We start from the raw sequence: 20,273 nt of genomic DNA, 5'->3' as shown, positions 1-20,273 counted from the left end.
GTAGGAGAAGTGGAATCAAGATGTGCAAATAAAAATTTTATACAGGAAATTACAGGGTTGTAGCCTATCCTGGAAAACTGATACCCTAATTCCCAATTTACAGCTTTCTCTGTGATTACTCAGTGGGATGGAAGTGTTTCCATTGTGTGCACAAGTTTGGGAGCATGGGCCCAGGTTCAAATTTAAGACCCATCTGCATTATACATTTAAAGCAGTATCATACCACTTTAGACAACCATGACTTCCCTGACGGAATCCTGTGCTGAGCATTGTTAGGAGACCCCAAAGTCCCCTCACAGAGCTACAATTCTGAAGAGAATGCACCAAAATATTTGTGGCATCTTCTCACTGATATGCACATTTTGTGTGGTATTCAAGGTACATGAGGATTTTGAATTCTGCACTTGTTAAAATGCCAGATCCGCCCCCACAAACCACAGAAAAGCCATAATCTGCAGTTAGAATAAATGATGTTCATTTATTTTTGCACATATTAATTTGATTTGCGCATTTCCTTATTGGTCATGTTCTTGAAGGTGTGTCTGCATATACGTCTGCATATACAGAATTTGAAATGGTTTTTCTATGCATTTTGTTGCAGCTACGGGGAATTTGTTTAAGAATGTTGAGAGGTTGGGGAAAGAGACAAGGGAGATATTAAAAGCAGAAAGATGAGGAGTAGGGCTTGGGGAAGGGGAAAGACCTTGATCTGAAGATTAACCCCCCCCACACACACACCCCTCACAAACACACACAACACACCTAGTGCTACTTACCGGTACATAATTTCTTGTTCTGCCCACAATTATGAGGAGTGGTATTTGGTTATGTTCAAGGACAAATCCTGATGATTCAATAATGCTTGTTCTGACTTTTTAGTGTCCTCTTCTACATACTCTCTGGTACTTGTGTATTCCTCAGCCTCAAGAGGGTTGCCGGCTTTTAAATCAGTCTCTGTAGCTGTGCCTTTTTAATGATTGCTTAGTTTACATGCAGCTACGCACCAATGAGAGCAGCATCTCTCTGCAGTAAAGAGAAGGCTCCTAAGCTTTGAAGCTTTGCATCTAATAGAGTCAATTCCACAAAATGTAACTTCCTCTCTCTCCCTCCCACCCTCTCCACACTCTGCGGCACCAATGTAGGAAAAGCCACATGTGTATTATTATTATTTGGGGGGGGGGGGTGTTTGTAGAAATGCTTGCTATGAAACCTGGCAGCTCCACATGGGGCATATTTGGAGCAGAAAGCCTGAGCTCCCCCATTTTGTGCGGGTGTGAAGTGAGCTCTGTGCCTTTCCAGAATGCCAGCTCCAGCGAGAGCCTGCTTTAGTTCTGCACATCTCACTGCTGTTAGGCTGCCAGTGAAAGAGTAGACCAGCTGGAAACCAGTGTATCTATGCTAGGCATGCCCATCGGTTTACGTGGATCAACTCTGAGTAGAGTAGCGCACTGCACGCGACAACTATACTTTTATATCGAGATTTGTAGCATGTTGGCATTAAGGATTTAATCCTTTGGATTCCTATGCTCTGCAAAGGGTAAGCTGCTTTGGTGAGATGTTTCACTCCCTTCCTCTCCGCCCCAACTGTATTTCTGAGCAGCAGAGGCAAGAAGCCTGCAAGGAGAAAAGAGCAGAGGTCCCCGGCTCCTGGTTTAGCCTGTGATCGCTTTAGGCAGGGATCACCCACCTTCTCGTGTCCTCCTCGCTGCCCCTTTAAGACCCAACTTTCTCTCTGCTCCGCTCCCTCATCAAAACACCAGCAACACGTGCCTGCTCACGTGTTCCCAATCCCGAGCAGTCTCCTGTTCCCCCTCCCGCCGCCTCGCCATTGGCCAAAACTGGGTCAGGCTCCTCCCATCTGCTGCTCTGCTATTGGCCAAATCTAGGTCAGAGCCCCACCTGCCCCATGGCAGGCGCACATGACAGAACGGGAAGGGCGCGGGACGGGGGAGCTGTGTTTGCAAATCTCGGGCTCTTGGGCTGCCGATTGGAAGAGAAGGTCGCTCTTAGCTCCGCCCATTGGGCCCTCGCGGCTCCTCCCACTTCGAATGTTGCAAAAGGAGGGGGGAAAGACCCAAGACAGTTGCAAAGTGCTTAGAGGAAAGTAACTGGAGCAATTTTTATTTATTTGTAATTTTTTTTAATTAAAAAAAAATTGGTTGTAGATTCGCATTTGGGGGAAAGCCGAGGCGAAGGATTCTGGAAAGCGGCAGGATCTGCTTTCGGTTTCCCTTTATTTTTATAATAATAATAATACTGATTAATAATAAAAGGAAGGTGCGAAGAGGTTCCCCTACACTCGGATTCCCTCATTGCCTGCGGAGAAGACGGGGTCTCCCCTCCCCATTTATAGATCATCACGGGCATCCCTTTTCCAGCCTATTTAGGATCTGACTGGAAGAAAAAGCAGCGGAGATCACCCGCCGCTGCCGCTGCTGCTGCAACTGCGAGATCCTTAGAAAAGGGATCGACTGGACATTTTGGATTTGCTGACTTTTCCGTTTTCCTTTGGCGCCTTAAATCTGCTTAAGCTCTCCGAAAGCTGGTGACTTTTAATTCTAGGGGAAATAATTTTGTTCTAGCAAGATTGGAAATACAACCCTCCCGTTCCCTAGGGAAATCTCGTTGGATCTCAGGAACTCTTTACTCCACCCCGCTCCACATTTTCCAATAACTTCATCGCAAATATATATATATATTTCTTTTCTTTGCTCATCTTTTGTGGAGATTTTCAGAGCCTGTTGGCTGCTAATTTTGGATCGGAGTGAGGCAAGGTGGGGGCCATCGCCTGCCCCTCCGGAGGCTTGTTTCCAGGCTGGTGGCAGGAGAGAGAGAAGACAGCCGCCTCCTTTAAAATAAAAAATCGCACCCCCAAACCTACACCTCAACTTCCTTTTCCAGTCGAGCATCTAATCGGTGAATCTCCCTCGGGGGTATCTGCTGCTGTTTTCCACAAGGACCATTTTGTTTTTATTCGTTGTCCCTTGCTTGACACCATAGAAGGGCGAAAAAAGCAATTTTCAGCGGTGGGCACCTCCTGGATCTTCGTGTTGCTGTTGCTGCCGCTTTCGCTATGGCCCGCCCAGCCACACAAAGTAGCCCGGCTCCTAGCCCAATGCTCGCCTCTCCTCCTTTGGGACTAGCCACCCCGAGCTCCGCGATGGTCAGTCTCAAGAGCCTCCTTCAGGGACCGGTCAAAAGTCCCGACCGCCGAGGGGCCAAGGACCTGGGCTCATGTGAGTGATACCCCTTCGATCCTCCCTTGCAGTCTTTCATCCACCCGGTTCCTCCTTTGCCTGCCTGTCCATCTCTCCCTAAGTGTAGATATTCATGTACTTAGCTCCGTATTTCCTCTATACATCCATCCCTTTTCTTGCTGCTGGTGTTGTTTTTTGTATTAATCTTTAGGGCACTGCAGAATCTTCCCTAGAGTTTGCCCTTGAAACGGCTGGGTCACTCTTATTCCCATTTCACAGATAGGGAAGCTACTGAGGCAGGGCTGTCATCCTTGACAGAGGCAGGATTTGCATATTTGCATACGAGTCTGCCTAGCCAATCATGTCTCCCGTGGGCTACCGTAGAGGCCATCCTTCTACTTCATACATCTCCCATGCATCCCATAATATTAGTCCAGGCCTCTCTGTCGTTTCTGTGCCAATTCATTTCATAAATGTCTGCTTTCAATGGAAAAAAGAGTTTTGTGGCAGTCTAAAGACGAGCAGAATTATTGGCACATAAGCTTTGGTCTGCTCAGTCTGTAAATACATCCTATAAATGTCCCTCCACCTGCCACCCCATCTATCTCTCCACCCCATAGTTTATCTCTCAACCTATAATCGCCCCCTTTATAGCTGCCTCCTTGTTCACCTGGCTTTTCACACCATCCACCTGCCTTATACCTGTCTATAGGACCCACCCAGCACACACTTGTCCAGTGCTCATATATAAAAAAATTGAGCCATTCATTCCCTTTAAAAAAAAAAACCGTAACAAAATCTGTGAGTGGCAAAGACCTGCTCAGACTCAGGGCCTCTGGAAAGGGATGTCCTTCCTATTAATGATATGCTGTGATATTTATATACTCTTGTCCTCCCTCCCCTTCTATCCAGATGGCCTTCAGAGCCTGAGTGTTCAATTTTGGGCTTTTCCATCTCGATGGGGGTGGGGTGAACTGTGTTTGCTTTTAATGCTGCATTGTTAATTATTTCCATCCATGAAATGCTCCTTTCCTGGGTTGTGAGTTCCAATCAAAATGCATTCATTCTAAATTGGGAAGACCCCATGCAATGGGTTCATGTAGGCCCCACATATGCATGGGGACAGACCCATGTTTACTTCTGGATGGGATGCCACGGAAGATCTGGAAGGAGGTCGAAATATAGTTATTGCAGGAAGGGCCTGGGACCTAGGCTTTCTGGAGAAAGGAAGTAAATGCCTTTGGATAGGTGGGATAGCTCAGTCGGTAGAGCATGAGACTCATGATCCAAGGGTTGTGGGTTCAAGCCTCATTGTTGGGCAAAAGAATATTGCATTGCAGGGGCATAGCTGCCAAGTTTTCCCTTTTCTCGTGAGGAAGCCTATTCAGCATAAGGGAAAATCCCTTAAAAAAAGGGATAACTTGGCAGCTATGTGCAGGGGGTTGGGCTAGATGACCCTTAGGACCCCTTCCAACTTTACAATTCTGTGATTCAATTGCCCCTACCGTTGCGGTGCGTGTGCATTTCATCCCTGATTGCTTTTCTGCCCCTTGGGTGTTTGGCAAGATGGGCGGCCGGTTTTGATAGATCCTATTCTAAGCAAAACAATGACAAAGAGAGCGGGCTGAGGAGGGGACGGATAGGGCCTGTCAGGTTTTCTGGGAGTGGAAGCGGTTGGAAAGGGGGGGGGGAGGACAGAGATGCAAGCTGCCCAGGACTCCTGGGTTCTGTCGGGGAATGCGGTGCCGAGTGCGAAGGCTGCGTGCGTCCTGGATTCCGATGATCGGGAGGGGAGGGGGAGGTTTGGGGAGCCCGGACGCCTGGGTTCTCTCGCTGCTGCTGCTGCTGCTGGAGAGGTGCCAACTCGTCAGGGTTTTCCAGGGTGATCCACCAAGCGGTGTCTCTGGACATGCGCACAACCTCCCGTGCGCGTACACACACTCACCCAAACACACACACACTCTTGCATCTGCTGGCTGGCAGCAGTAAATCCCTTAAAGCTGCACACAGCCTGGCCACGGGACGCAGCAGGAGGGAGCAAAACGTGCGCGCGGGCGCTGCTGTGGCGCTTCGCCCCGGGAAACACTCTCGCAAGACTTTTTCGCACGAGCGAGCGGGCAGCGAAGGGCAAGGCGGGAGGAGGCGGCGGCTAGGACATCGCAGGGGCACCCAGGGTGCCACCCGGGGTCAACGCCCCACGGAGGGAGAGGGGAAGAGGGAGGCACACAAGGGTGGCGAGGAAGCAAGCTGCCACCTACAAGCTGGCATTTGAGCTCTGGCCGGCGGACAAGATGGGAGGCGGACACACCGACACGGACGGTGGGTATCTTTGCGGGCACTTTTTGCGCGCGCTTGGGGGGGGGGTGATTGGCACCCTCCGGCCGGGGTGGGCTCCTGTGAATTCAGGCAGAGCAGGTGGGCATCTCGGACTGCAGAGACTTGCTTCAGTTTTTATTATTATTTAAGTTTGATTATATTGACAGGAAGGTGCCCGTCATTAAGATCGGCAGAGTGCATATATCTTTTGGGGGTGGGGGGGAGTCTTGCATCTTGGACACCCTGCCACCCGTCCTGCAAGGGTGCCATTTGCTGTACACACACACATAAACAAACGTGTTTGTGCACAGGCACTCACTCTCTGCCAGATTTGTTTGGGTGCTGACTAGTCTTGGCCACCCCAGTTGTTGTTGTTGTTGTAGGTTTGCCCCCCCCAAAAAAGAAGGGCCGAGTTTTGCTTCCCCTCCTAGAGCTGAATGTCAATCATTCCTCTTCGGAACAGAAAGTAAACTGATGTCCTGCTTGAATAGACTCCTGCTGGCTCCAGCCATTGAGAAACTCGCCTGACCCCGGTTACTTTGAGCTTGTTGTTGTTGTTAATGACCACGCTCCAATGCTTTGGGCGGCTCGATCCTGAGCACGTTTTACTTGGAAGCAATTCATTTCCAGAAGGGTTAGTAGTCTGTGGCACCTTTTAAAAAGTTTATTGTGGGTATCAGTTTCATTGGATACACAGGAAAGGACTCTGCTCTGCAAAAGCTTATGGGCACAATAAATGTCTTATCCTTTTATGTGTCAGGGGACCCTTGGTTGGTTATACATGGAAGTAAGCTTTATAAAATCACATTAAACACAAACTAAAAAAACAAACAAACTGAAATTCCCTGAAACGAGAAGTAATCGACTATAATATTATGGTCAATTACTTCTCGTTTCAGGGAATTTCACGGTTTTTTATTTAGTTCGTGTTTATTTCTATTCCCGTGACTGTCTTTCTTGCTACTGGTTATAAAATCCCATTGGCTTTACACCTGAGTAAACATGCCACTGGCCACAGACTGATAGAGATGCAATTTCATTTTATTATTCCTGGTGTGTTCTGCAACTTGCAGATGGCTTTCCTCTTCACAACAGCCTCCACAAAGCTGAGTTTTGTTGTTCCCATTTCACAGTTGAGGAAAACTGAGGCTTGAGCTTTGGTAGTCTCTTTGATTGGTCCCTAAACTGATTTTATATAAAATAAAAAATTCCTTCCAGTAGCACCTTAGAGACAAGCAGTGTGCATGCACATGAAAGCTCATACCAATAACAAACTTAGTTACTACTGGAAGGATATTTTTATATATTTTGTTTTGACTATGGCAGACCAACATGGCTACCTACCTGTAACTGATTTTATATGTTTTTGATTGTAATCATATTTTGGAATGCTTTTATCTGTTTCGGATTTTTAAAAAACTTTATCTTGTTTTGCCATCCTGGACTCCTTGGAGAGGAAGGGTGGGATATAAATTCAATAAATACATACATAAATAAATGGACCCAGACTTTGAATATTTGACTCATAACTCCAAATATAGCTTCATATCATTTGGATAATATTGACTGTGGCGGGAGGAGGGCATTCAGATATTACGGGCGGGGGGAGGGGAGGGGAGGGCAGTACTAAGAAGTGGTGAGGGGTACTTTGGACCAAGGTTGTGAAGCTAATACAAATACAACTGAGGGGCAAAGTTAAGAGCGGTGACAAAATGCTTACAGTTCAATTCATTTACTACATTGTTCTGCATGTTTTATTGTACTGTATTATTTCAACCATTGTATTTCTGCCTGTGTCATGCTCCTTGCAACTCACGATCCTCATGAATAATATCTCCCCCTCCTCCACTACTTCCTTTATCTTTGCAATAGGCCTGACAAGCTAGTTAATAATATTCCCATTTTACAGATGAGGATAACTGAGGATTAAGAACTTGCCCAAGGCTGCCCCGGTGACTCCAATGGCTGAGCCAGGATTTGAACCTGAATCTTGGATAGCCTATCGCCTGAGTCGCTCCGACTCTTTGGTGATAGTTGTTTGTGGGGGTGGGGTTCATTGGAAGAGGGTTGTCTGGGGTGGATTTGGAGTGGATCAGCGGCTCAGGCTTGGGGAGCTGCACTGTAGGCAGCCACGCACAGGCTTCGCTTGATCTGTGGGGCGTTGCGGGTGACTCGCCCAGTTTCGGGGTGCCAGGCTGGTGTCACGGCAGGAGGTGTCAGCTGGGCCCTGACTTCTCTCCCACGTGTCCGGGCAGAGTCAGGACTCAGGTATGGCGTGCCACTCCCAAGCCTGCCTGAGCCTCGTGCAGGGGGGTGGGGCGTCTTCAAGAGAATCCCGGCCTGTAAACCATAAGAGCCCTCAAGCCTTCAGAGACCTAGTGAGGGGTGGAGGGGGTGAAGGTGGCAATGGGTGCTTCCCAAGTGCAAGGAAAGAGGGTGACCTTGGTTAAAGAATGGAGGCAACCCGCTGGAACAAAGACCTCTGGAATTGTGGGACAAAAGGAATTCTGCAAGCCTGTCCCATGATTCCTGCCCGCTCACTCCCAACCTTAGCTAAATCTCCCTCTTCCCCAATCTTCTATAAGATTTGATGCTTTATTTTGCTTTTACATTTCTTGGAAGGCACCCAGAGTGGCTCAGGCAACCCAGTCAGATGGGCAGGGTACAAATAAAATAATGATAATAATAGTTGTTGTAATAACAATAACAAAATAATAATAATAATAATAATAATAATAATATTGATATTGCAAAAGAGGCTGGACTTTTTCTGCAATCTGAGCACTATGGGGGAGCGAATCTAATGATATGACCCCGAACTCCTGGGTCCTTTGGTTTGGGAGCACAACCTAGTGAGCTTAGAATAAGGGGAGCTCTAGCAACTGGGGTCCTTGCAGCATCTCCTGGCGTGGCTGGCTGCACCTTCTCAATGCCAGCACAGAAGGTGCCAGTCAGATCCGCCCCCCAAACAGCACCAAATGCTCCCTCCCCACACTAATGCACACACCAGGGTCCCCCGGCGGTGGCTGCTGCTGCTGCTGCTGCTGCTGCCGCCCCACCTAGGCCAAAGACGAGAGAGCTGGAGGGATTCAGGCAGGCAGATGGGCTGAAAGAGCTCCGAGGGCGCAGGAGAGCCGAGAGGCCAATCAAGCGTGGCTGAGCATGGGGTCATCTGGGGTGAGGCAAGCGCTCACGTTTTTTTTTGCTGGTGAACGGCATGCAGGCCTCTAGGGCTGGAGAGATAGGGATAGGGCCCGGGCAGGTTTCGGCAGCATCCGCGGCTCACGAGATGCCGACCGTCGCATGCTGCAGCAACCCATCAACACGGCATCTCTCCCAGCCATCTGGCCCTCTTATTGGCAGCCTGTCCTTTTTATTTACCCACCCACCTGCACAGCCTGCCTGTGCCCGTAGAGAAGGACCGTGCAGAGTTTATATTTGAGCAGAACTGTTTTTTATCTGCTTTGGGCCCTTGGGCTGTAAGAATGTAAGGAAGAGATAAACACACATGGGAGCCCCGTGCAGGAACACCCACCCACCACACATGTAAGGCATATGACTTCTCCCAAAGAATCCTGGGAGCTGTGATTGAAGGGTGCTGGGAATTACAGCTCTGCGAGAGATACCCCCCCCCCCCGCTCAAGTGCCAAATGCAATGCAAAGCCATGTGCAACTAGATAGATGTTGGGATACCCGATTGCTTGGGAGAGGCAGATGGCAAGGACCCTCTTACTCTGTCCTGGGTTGCCTGGGGCTGTCTGGTTTCAGAGAGTGGCCAAGCCCAGAGACTAGAAGCAACTGCCTCAACACTCTGGCCTTTTGCACTTTGCACCCGTGTGCGTGCCCAGGGACGCATGAAGCTCCCCACGCCAGCAGTGCTGGGTGTTGTATTCCAAGTGAGCTATGCACATAAACATGAAGTCTTGCTGACCTCTCCCTCTCTCTTGTGCACTGGAATCTATTGCTGTTCACTTTGCAAAACCCTTAGAATTGCAAAGTTATGGGAATTACGACTTCAGAATGATTATCCCCAGTCCACTTCTATGTCAACAGTGTAACATCAATCGTTTTCCTTTATTCCGCTGGCCCTGTGCTGTGGAAAACATGCACACAGAGACTCGTAGATTTCTGCTTTCTTGGCTTCCGGCCTCTAGGTTTCTGCCCCTAGACGCTTCTCATCCCATAAGCCTTCTTCCTTAACCCGAACTTCTCCTCCTGCCCCCTTTTTCTGCCCCTCTGCAGGTGTCATCAAAGACAAGGAACGCAAAATGGAGGACGACCTGAGCATTTCGCGGCCTGGGCACTGCGCCTACCTGGGCTCCCTTTTGTGGGAACGCACGCTGCCCTACAACGAGATTGAATATGTTGACTTGGACGAGTTTTTGCTGGAAAACGGGCTGCCCCCGAGCCCAGCTCACCAGCCCTTCTCGCCGGGCAGCCAACCCACTGCCTCGCCTTCCAGTGGGGTGGTGGTGGACCTTAGCCGCCCGGCCTCTTGTGCGTCGTCATCTTCCATCTGCTCCTCGTCTGGCGAAGGCCTAGTGGGTAGCGATTACGACCACCACGGCAGCAGCAGCCAAACAGGTAAACTGTGCTGTACTTTGGGTGTGAGGTTGGTGGGGAAATGGGAGTCGGAAGTGGTTGCTGGCATTTGTCGTCCCTCCCCTTGGAAGGAGCTGTGAGAATATCAACTCCCCCTCCCCTTTTTACATATAACTTTGTTTACGCTCCAAGCTCCCTGTGTTTCTGAGCTGCACACCTATTAAGTTTTAGCTGTACATTTGCAAAGAGAGTCGTGATGGGAACTGCAGCTCCCATTCAGAAGACACGCTGCACGCAGTTGACTCTGAAATAGCTCTTGGTTTCAAGGCTAAAAGGTGTTTTTACAGGCTAATAGTGGCTGCTGTGGAACAAGGGTTATATTGTAGTATCCCTTTCACTTCAAGGTCAAGGACAAACTACATGTTACACAGAAGTGCATGGAGCAAAGCCCTGCCTTTTGAGGGGGTGGGGAGTGTTAAAATGAAAAGCAGACTTGGGAGGCTGAGATTTTGAGTGGGGAGGCAGGAGAGAAATGCGTGTTCAATTCCGGCCTTTTTCTTGTCCTTCCCACCTCCTCTGCTACCTGTTTCCAGGCTACATGCACCAGTCTCTCCTTCTGTTTGTCTAACAAAAGTAGTTATTGTGTTATGCTTTGGAATATATTATGCAAAGCATGCAGTGTTTACTCCAAGTGCAAAATTTAGCCTGCATATTTGGATATTTTTTGGTTACAGGTAGGTAGCCGTGTTGGTCTGGGTCGAAGTAAAATAAAAAAATTCCTTCAGTGGCACCTTAAAGACCAACTAAGTTTTTATTTTGGTATGAGCTTTCGTGTGCATGCACACTTCTTCAGAAGTTTGTACCTGTGCAAGTTTCTTGGTGAGTTTTGATATTTTTTAAGTGTGTTTGTGGGGGTACCTCTGAGCACACACAACTTTGGATAGGAGGAGTGAGCAGTTTCTAGAGCCCTCCCTGTTTGGGAGGGCAGTTTCATGTTCCCTCCCTGGTTGAAGAGAAAATTGAGTTTCTAATCTCCTCCCTGATTGCAAATAGTTTTTCAATCCCAGCCTCTCTGGGTTGCAGTGGTAATACCAGTGGCCCCCTCCTGGCTGCTGCAAGAATTGCATTTCCCTCTCCTTCCTAGTCGTCCCCCCCCCCCAAATTGTCTGATGCCCCCATTAAAATTTGGTTAAATAATTGTGTTTGCAGCAGATGTTTAACACACAAACACACCATTGCAGAAAATAAAAGCAAATTTTGCTCTGTTTGGATTTAGGAGGGAAAGGTCCATGTTTAGTCCCTACCTAGTTTGCAGAAGTAGATCAGATGGTTTTTACCCAGTTTCGATCACAAGTATTAAGAATTTCAGTAGGGTCCTTTATGCATTTTTTGTTGCGGAGAGTGCAGAAGGAAGGTTGCAGCAGTTCTGAAGCTATGCAGGTGTGGGCCTAGTTGGTTGCCTTGGATGAGAGCTTCATGGGTAGGCTAGGATATTAAAGAGAAAACTTTGGGGTGCAATTTTATACTATTTATAAGAGAGTTATAGGGATGCGGGTGGCACTGTGATGTAAACCACTGAGCCTTGGGCTTGCCGGTCAGAAGGTAATCGGTTCGAATCCCCGCGACGGGGTGAGCTCCTGTTGCTCGGTCCCAGCTCCTGCCAACCTAGCAGTTCGAAAGCACATCAAAGTGCAAGTAGATAAATAGGTACTGCTCTGGCGGGAAGGTAAACGGTGTTTCTGTGTGCTGTTCTGGTTTACCAGAAGCGGCTTAGTCATGCTGGCCACATGACCCGGGAAAACTTGTCTGCGGACAAACGCCGGCTCCCTCGGCCAGTAAAGCGAGATGAGCGCCACAACCCCAGAGTCGTTCACGACTGGACTTAATTGTCAGGGGTCCTTTACCTTTACAGGTAATTTGCTATTTAATGCTTGTGTTTAAATAAGGTGTGGGGAGTCTTTGGCCCTCCAGACATTGCTGAACTACAACTCCCACCAGGCCCAGCAAGCACAGCCAGTCATGATCGGAGTTGTAGTTCAGCAACATCTGCAACACCTGGTTACTTTCATTATTTCATGTGTCAACGTTAACATCTCATGTGTTTTAGAAACTTGGACTTTGTGAGATGGTTGGGTGGGAATTGTGTTTTCATTTCGAGAGGGGGCTCCCCACCTAAAGTTGCCAAGTGGTCCTAAAACTAACTTTTCCACTTCTTGAAAATACTGGATGCTTTCCCTGAAGCTGAAATACTATTATTTTCAAACTGTCCCTTTGAGCAGTAATTACTGATATTGTTCAGATTTATGCCTCCAATGTGTGCATTGGATCTCGGTGGGGAGGGCAGGCTAATGTGGGTTTAAGCCTGAGAATAAAATAGACAGCGCTCTGAAAGTTACCTGCTACCATTTAATACCTATTGTCCCTTTCCTGCTTTCACTTACAGTTGTGGTTTTGGGTGTGATTTGGGAAATTGCAAGAGAGGAGGGTGGATATCATGAGATGTTTGGGGTTTTTTTGAAACGCAGAGTTGGGAGACTAGCGCTTGTGGTTTGTAGAGAGAAATATCGGGAAAACAAGGTAGTGGGACGACTTTGACGCCATCCTTAGTGAAGTACAGCGGGGCGCTTGGGATTGGTGCCCTCGTGGCCCCAGTGAGCACTCCAGAAGGTAGTCGCAATGGTACCTCCTCGAGCTAGCAGTGGGCAGCGTAGACTTTGCTGGTGGCAAAAGGTGACGTAAAATGCAAAGGAATTATGTTTTTCACAGATGTAAGTTGGGTATATTTGGGTGCCCCCCCCTTGAACCACAAAGCTTTACAGTGTATTAAGAGCCTCCCACCTATGTCCCCATATTTCTCCCCAACTTTTTCCTCCCACCCTACTCTACAAAGTACAGTGTTTGCCACTGATCTGGACACTCAATACTCCCCCCCAACTGCTGCTCCCTGCCCAAGGAACCCAGGAGTCCTATAGAGACTGCTGCTAATAGTGCTGCACCCTCTTTTCTTCCAAATCATTTTTCGGTCCCTCAACCTTCTGTTCTAGAGAGAACCCAGGAATCCTGAATACCCATAGCCCCCTCATCTCCCCACAGGAGTCGCCAACACCCATCCAAGTTCACTAGATGCCCCCCTTTCCCTTCGGAGAACCCAGGGGTCCCCGACACTCGCCTGCACATCCCCTCCCCCCCACATACGGATCCTGGATTTCAGCGCCTTGCAGCTCCCCCATGAGAACCCAGGAGTCCTGGACAGTATCTTTTGCCCACGTACACCGTTCTCCTCCCCCCACTTTGCTGGATCGCTCGCTCCTCCTCCTCGTTCCTAGCAATCCTGAATACCAACAGCCTCAGGCTCCCTCCTCCTCCCCCTCCTTAGACACGCAGAAGAATTCCAAATACATCTTCTCCTCTCTCCCCCCCCCCCACATAAAAAAAGAACTCAGGAATTCTGGATTCCCTCCTCCCCCTTTCCAGCAATTCCGGGGGTACTGGATGCCCACCCCCGGGGTGGGGGTAAAGGCTCGCGCGTGCACACACGCGCTCCTTGCTCGGCGGGGCGGCAGGCTGCGGGGAATCCCGTGTCTGCTGCTGGGCGCGGAAATCCTGCGCTGCTGGCTCCCGCTTGGGAAGCCCGGTCTCGTGTCTGCTGCACGGAGCCTCCTGCTCCCGCTCACGTGCCTCGCCCTGCTTCTGCGAACACATGTCGCGGCTCGGCTCCTCTCGCTGCCAGCTGGCAGGCAGCCCCCTTCCTCGGCGCAGGGCGGGGCCAGCGGGCACGTGGGAATGCGGTGTGAGAGGCGGCGCTGCTGCTGCTCGCTGCTGCTGCAGCAGCCCGGGAGGAGGAGGAGGAGGAAGTGGGTGCTGCTGCTGCTGCGGGGGCGGGAGGGGGTGTGTGCCTGTGGGTGGCCGCCTATCCCGGCAGGGCAGGTTGGGCCGGGAGGAGACGCGGCCACGGAGGACGCCTGGGTTCTGCGGGGAGGCGGGAGAAGGACTCCTGGGTTCTCCCTGGAGGGGTGGGAGTCCAGCGAGGGGGATCAGATTCTGGCTTCCTTCAAGGAGAGATGGGAGTGGAGGTCAGGATTCGCGGGTTTTTCCACATATAGAAGGGGTTCCAGGGGGTGGGGGTGTAGGACCCCGGGTGGGGGTTCTCTCTGGGGAGTTGTGGGGTCCCTCAAGGACTGTGTGTGTGTGTGTGTGTGTTTGTGTGGATTCCAGGGTGTTTCAGGGATGTCCAAACCCGTTTTTTCTGGGGTGCGTGTGTGGCGCCTAGTGGATGGAGCGTTGGGCTCTGGAGTTTCTTGGTTTTCCAAGGAAAGAAATATTGGGGGAGGGGCACAGGACTTTTGGGTTCTTCAAGAGGAGAAAAGGCAAAGGGGGGCAGAGGGAACAAGGATTGTGGGTTTCTTCAAAAGGAGAGGGCTGTAGTAATGGGAACAGGAGTACTAGGTTGTCTGAGGAAAGTGGGGTTTTAGTGTTGCCTAAAGGGAGCGGGGATTGTGGGGTCCCCTGCGGGTGTATTTTTTGGGGGTGGAGGGGGGAGACTGGTGCTAAGTGTATAGGAGTTAGACAGATCTAGTTGAGGGTGGAGCATATGACTCCTGGCTTTTCTGAGGCGGCAGGTGGGGGTGGATGACCTTGGGAGGTGTTCTTTATCTCACGTTTTCTGAGGGTGGGGGGCATGAGAGCCGAGAGATCCAGATGGTGGAGCTTAGTGATGGGGGGGGGGGGTGATGGGTAGGCAGACACCTGAGTTGAGGGGAGATGTGGAGACCCTGGTCTCTGAGGAGAGGTGCAAAGATTCTTTTATTGGTCTAGAGCAGGGTTTCTCCAGCTTGGGTTTCTGGCTGTTTTTAGACTACAGTTCCCATCATCCTTAACTAGTGGGTCAGGGATGATGGGAATTGTAGTCCCAAAACAGCTGGAGACCCAAGTTGGGGAAACCCTGGGCTCGCTCTTGTGTACTTGTTTGCTTTGCCCCTAGCAACCCCAAATGGCTTAGAGCAGGCATCCCCAAACGGCGGCCCTCCAGATGTTTTGGCCCACAACTCCTATGATCCCTAGTTAACAGGACCAGTGGTCAGGGATGATGGGAATTGTAGTCCAAAACATCTGGAGGACCGAAGTTTGGGGGTGCCTGGCTTAGAGGGATGCCCATTTGTCTACTCAAGCCACCAGATTCCCCAAGTGGTGGCACATGATGAGCTTTTTCAAAGCGGTTGTCACTCGTGAAATGGTTGTCTGGATCCGCTCTCTCATATGCCTCGTTCCTCCATCTGTTAGGCATTTAAACAGATCGGTGGGGCCCACGTGGCTAGCTGGACACCGCATACTGCATAGTGCTGTTCCCAAAACGGGCTTGCAGTGCTGTTTAATCCTCAGAAATTTTCCAGCCCCTCTGCGTGTTGCTAATCCCCATCATGTGTGCAGCTGCAGCTGCCTGAGCAGCAGCGAAGCCCTGTGTCCCCAATTCACCGTTCCACTTCTCAGGAAGACAAACAGCCCTACAGCCCTCTTCCTGAAACACTCTGCAGAGAAAATGAAAACAATGGGGGGTGGATATGTACATAATGCAATGTATATACAGCATATGGATGTGCATGTGTGTTTGTGTACAAAGGACTCCGTAGAGGTTGCAATGGGAGTGTGGGGCGGACCAGCCTGCAGATAGCCTGATGTGGGTGCTGTTGCCTTCTTGCGGGTTTTCTTTATTTGTGAAACTCACCTGCCTCCTCACCCGTTCCAGGTCCCGTAACACCTGTGTCCCGAAGCACGCCCAGCCCTGTGGACCCCGAGGGCGTGGAGGTCCTCATGAACTTTGACCCTGACCCTGCCGACTTGGCACTGTCGAGCATCCCGGGGCACGAGACCTTCGACCCCCGCAAGCATCGGTTCTCCGAGGAGGAGCTCAAGCCACAGCCCATCATGAAAAAAGCACGGAAAATACAGGTCCCGGATGATCAGAAGGTGAGAGAGGCGCAAAATGCACTGATCTTAGAATAGTATTTTAAGAGATTTTCCCTGGATAATATCAAATGCACAGGGGAGCCTGTGTTGCGTCAAATGCTATTGGACTACAGCTCCCATCATCCCTGACCCTGACTATTGGTCCTGCTGGCTGGTGGCTGTTGGGAGGCCAGGAACATCTGGAGGGCCACAGGTTCCCGAGCCTTGACCTCTGCTTTGTGCACAATCTCTTCCCTACATCCCCCAATGTAGCAGAAAATAGCTTGGGTGCAGGTGGTGGTTTTTAATTTGTCCGTTTATATCCAAATTCAGCAAAAAAAATCACAACAAAAATTAACAACAAACTTAGCAATGAAAACAAAACAGTGTCATAATTTAACAGCTCATTAAATTAATACCCCGCCTTTCTTTCAAGGTGCTCGAGGCAGCGCTCCTGGTTCTTTCCCCCTCCCCCCTCAACTCAACCCTGTGAGGTAGGCTAGAAGGCGAGAAAGTGGCTGACCCACTGAATTCAGTGGAGGCCTGAACCTGGCTCTTCCTTGCCCAGTGTTGTAGCCCAGGGACAGCCAGTGTGGTTTCACTCCAGTGCTTGTCGAACTACAACTCCCATAATATCTCACCACTGGCGGTTATTCCGCAGCACGTTAACGTCACAACAGGAGACAGGTTGCTTTTTAATTTTCTTTTTAAAAGGTTGGGCCGTTTTAAGTAAGATCGAAAAGTTTAGGGAATTTAATATTTGTTATTATATTACTTGTTTGAACTACTTAGCATTGCTATTTAACATTTTCTAAGCTCTTTCCTGCCGACTGATACCCGATAGCCAAGGTTACAGTGTACCAGCTGTGACCCTGCCCACTGTGGCATGTGCCGCTTGGCAAGATTTGGGTGGAATCCGCTGGCGTGAGTGGGCAGAGCTAGGCTCGCTGCCCAAACCCTCCCATTTTCGACTGCATGCTCTATATCTACACAGAGCTGCAATCTCCAGAGATTGTTAAATCAATCAGTCCCCGTTCACAGGGAACTCTGGGAATAAGAGTCTTCTAATACTGGTAGCTCTCTGCGCCCTCAACAAACTACAGCTCCCAGAATTCCTTTTTTGGGGGGTGGGGTGGGGGAACCATGAATGTTTAAAGTGGTACCACAGCATTTTTTTATTCTCTGAAATAAAGTAGCGTTTTAAACGCATGGCGTGAATGTGGCATGAGAAAACAGGCTAGGGGAAAGATCCCTGTTCCCCCAGCACCTGTTGGCCATCTGCACCAACCGAGTTTGTGCAGTGACTGGGGCGATGCAATAAAAGCTTGCCCTTAATATCTTTGCTTATCTTTGTTTTTAAATAATAAACAGCTGCAAAACACCCCTTCTCACCACCTTTCCTCAACAGCATTCCCTAACAGTATTCTATAACAGTACACATTACCCCACTTGATTAACTTAAAAACAGTTTTCAAATAATCAATTTACCCTATCACATTGCTGCATTCGGTGCAGTAGGTAAACTCCCCCTGCTAATTACTTAAATTGTTAAGATACCTCAGGTGTGCTGAATTGTCGAAAGCACACACCTGTGAGTAGCACCATTGACCGCAATAATATATATATAAAAAAACCAACAACACCATGGTCCCAGCTGCTGCTTTTTAGGAGACAGACAGACAGACAGACAGACAGACAGACAGTGTGAAACCCCAGTGTAATGCCTTTTGCCCAAAATGGGTGCTTTCCACCATGAGGGATTTGGGTGGCAGGGCTAGGACAGTGAATTTCTCTCCGGGGTTTAGTGGTTTTTCACATGCCAGCTGCAGGGTGACAATGTTATGGGGGAGAGAGAAGCTGTCTGGGAAATGCGCTGCTGGGCACGAACCTGTTTTCTGAGCTGGCGGGCATGGATGATTGTCTCGCATTGTGTGTCTCAAAAGCAAGTAGCATGTCCATACGCATTTTGTCAAGCAATGACAGGAAAGGGTGTGTTTGCGCATGCATGGCCGTGCATGTGCTCTTTCAAGAAGCACATGTGTTCTTTTGGGGAACATCTATCACTGAGATTCCAGAACGATGTGTTTGGCCACCAATATACAAAGATATGATGTCCTTATTTAAGGGGGGGGAAACCTAGGAGAGAAACAACAGCTGGACCTCAAACTTAAACCCAGAAGCATCGCCCACATGGCTCAGAAAGCCCACTCAGCACATGCTCAGAAAGAGGCTAGCCTCTTCAGAGATCTAGAACAGTTCCAGCAAGTGATGGTTATGGGATTTTGCACTAAAGCGGGAGTAAACAAAGAAAGAAAGAAATAGAGAGAGGCACAGAAATGCACTTTGCCGAGAGACTGAAGCTGGCCTGAGTGTTGTGGCTGTGGGTGGATTCGAACCCGGTCCTCTGTGTGCTACATCGCCACACTGGGAGAAGTAGTCATGCTTACTGGGGCTGGGGAGGGGGGGAGTTGTAGTTCAGCTGCATCTGACGGGGCAGAGGTTCCCAACACCTGACCTATATTGCATTTGCACCTCTCTCTTTAGCCAATAAGCCTCCCCAAGTGCCTTATTGAACTTTTTTTTTAGTATTAAAAAAAAGAAGACATTTCCTGTCCTCGGTTTAACACAAAAGGAAAAATGGAAGGGGAGGGGAAAGAAAGTACCCTCAGGCACCAAATCTCAAGAGTTCTTACTAAGACTTAGTTGGGATGCAAATAGTTCTAAGATGCTGGGGTAGAATGGGTGCTAGTAGGTGGCAGATTATTATGATTATTTATTAAATTTGTATACAACCCTTTATCCGTAGATCTCAGGGAAGTTCACAGCCTAAGATTACAATATAAAAAACACAAAAGGCATAATAAAAATGAGAAGCCAAACAACTCAATGGTCCCCACAATTAAAAGAGCATTGGATGTCAATCAGCAAAAGGCCTGGTGGAAGAGGAATGTTTTTGCCTGGCGCCCAAAGGTGTATAATGAAGGCCCTAGCGGAACCTTCCTGGGGAGAGCATTCCACAGACAGGGAGCCACTGCAGAAAAGGCCCACTCTCCTGTTGCCACCCTCCGGGCCTCTCAGAGGATGATCACAGGGTCTGGGTAGGTTCATATGGAGAAATGCAGGAGAAAGAGCCGGAAGCAGCTTGAAATGCCTCTGCTGCTCTTTTCTCTTGCTTTTAGCATAGGAACATGCAAGGCCTGCAAGCATGTCATCAAAGTTAGCAGATTTCCTGCCCCTGCTTGCTTATAAGTCCAGAACACAGTATTAAGGTACGTAGTACAACCGCCCTGCCGGAACTAAGCAGGCCTGTCCCTGTTCAGTGCCCAGGTGGACTATTACCTGAGAATCATGCAATAATAATAATAATAAATAATAATAATAATAATAAATTTATTACTTGCACACTGCCCATCTGGCCGGGCCTCCCCAGCCACTCTGGGTGACTTCCAACAGAATATTAAAAACATGAAAAAACTTCCCTAAGCAGAGCTGCCTTTGTATGTCTTCTAAAAGTCAGATAGTTGTTTATTTCCTTGACATCTGATGGGAGGGCGACCCACAGGGCGGGCGCCACTACCGAGAAGGTCCTCTGCCTGGTTCCCTGTAGCTTCACTTCTCGCAGTGGGGGAACCGCCAGAAGGCCCTTGGAGCTAGACCTCAGTGTCTGGGCTGAATGATGGAGGTGGAGAGCTTTGAGCTCCCTGAACGAAAAGGAAGATTTATTAAAATAATAAACAGCAATTTGTGGCTCCCAAAAGAGAGCTGACTCTTCACAAGCCTACACTGACCTGTTTCGTTTTGTTTCTCCTACCTAGGACGAGAAATACTGGAACAGGCGGTACAAGAACAACGAGGCAGCCAAACGTTCGCGGGACGCCCGCCGCCTGAAGGAGAACCAGATCACGGTCCGGGCAGCCTTCCTGGAGAAGGAGAACGCCGTCCTGCGCCAGGAAGTGGCCAACATCCGCCAGGAACTGACCCGTTACCGCAGCATCCTCTCCAAGTACGAATCGCAGCACGGCACCTTGTAAGGCCCGCGGCAGCAGACGGCCGCGCTCTTCTCCACCGCTCCACCGCTCTGACGCGGTGGGGCCACCCTGGTTTTTCAACCCTGACCCCCCCGTCTTCCCGAACCGGGCAAACAAATAATCAAACAACAGATGTTTGGAATAAGGGGAAAGGTCCCGAGGCGGACGATTCCCCACGTGCGGGGACTGCCGTGCTCCGGGTGCTCGACAGAAGGGATAAGACTTCCTGGGTTTGGCCTGAGCTGAC

General features: G+C 49.5%; 1 protein-coding gene across 2 annotated transcripts; it reads left to right on the top strand.

Moving 5' to 3' along the window:
- Positions 1–103: 103 nt before the first annotated feature.
- Positions 104–20,273, top strand: DBP (D-box binding PAR bZIP transcription factor). Of its 2 annotated transcripts, none has more exons than XM_035135957.2 (4): positions 104–3,236; positions 9,756–10,097; positions 15,799–16,019; positions 19,814–20,273. In XM_035135957.2, the coding sequence occupies exons 1-4, from the start codon at positions 3,074–3,076 to the stop codon at positions 20,027–20,029; spliced, it is 942 nt and encodes a 313-aa protein (XP_034991848.1). In that variant the 5' UTR covers positions 104–3,073; the 3' UTR covers positions 20,030–20,273. The 2 variants fall into 2 exon arrangements, with proteins under 2 accessions (XP_034991848.1, XP_034991849.1); XM_035135958.2 differs by lacking the exon at positions 104–3,236 and adding an exon at positions 5,026–5,516.

Source organism: Zootoca vivipara, chromosome 13, assembly GCF_963506605.1.
Source record: "Zootoca vivipara chromosome 13, rZooViv1.1, whole genome shotgun sequence".
NCBI lineage: Eukaryota > Metazoa > Chordata > Lepidosauria > Squamata > Lacertidae > Zootoca > Zootoca vivipara.
The sequence above is the reverse complement of the archived record's forward strand: the minus strand, read 5'-3'. Positions and strand labels throughout refer to the sequence as shown.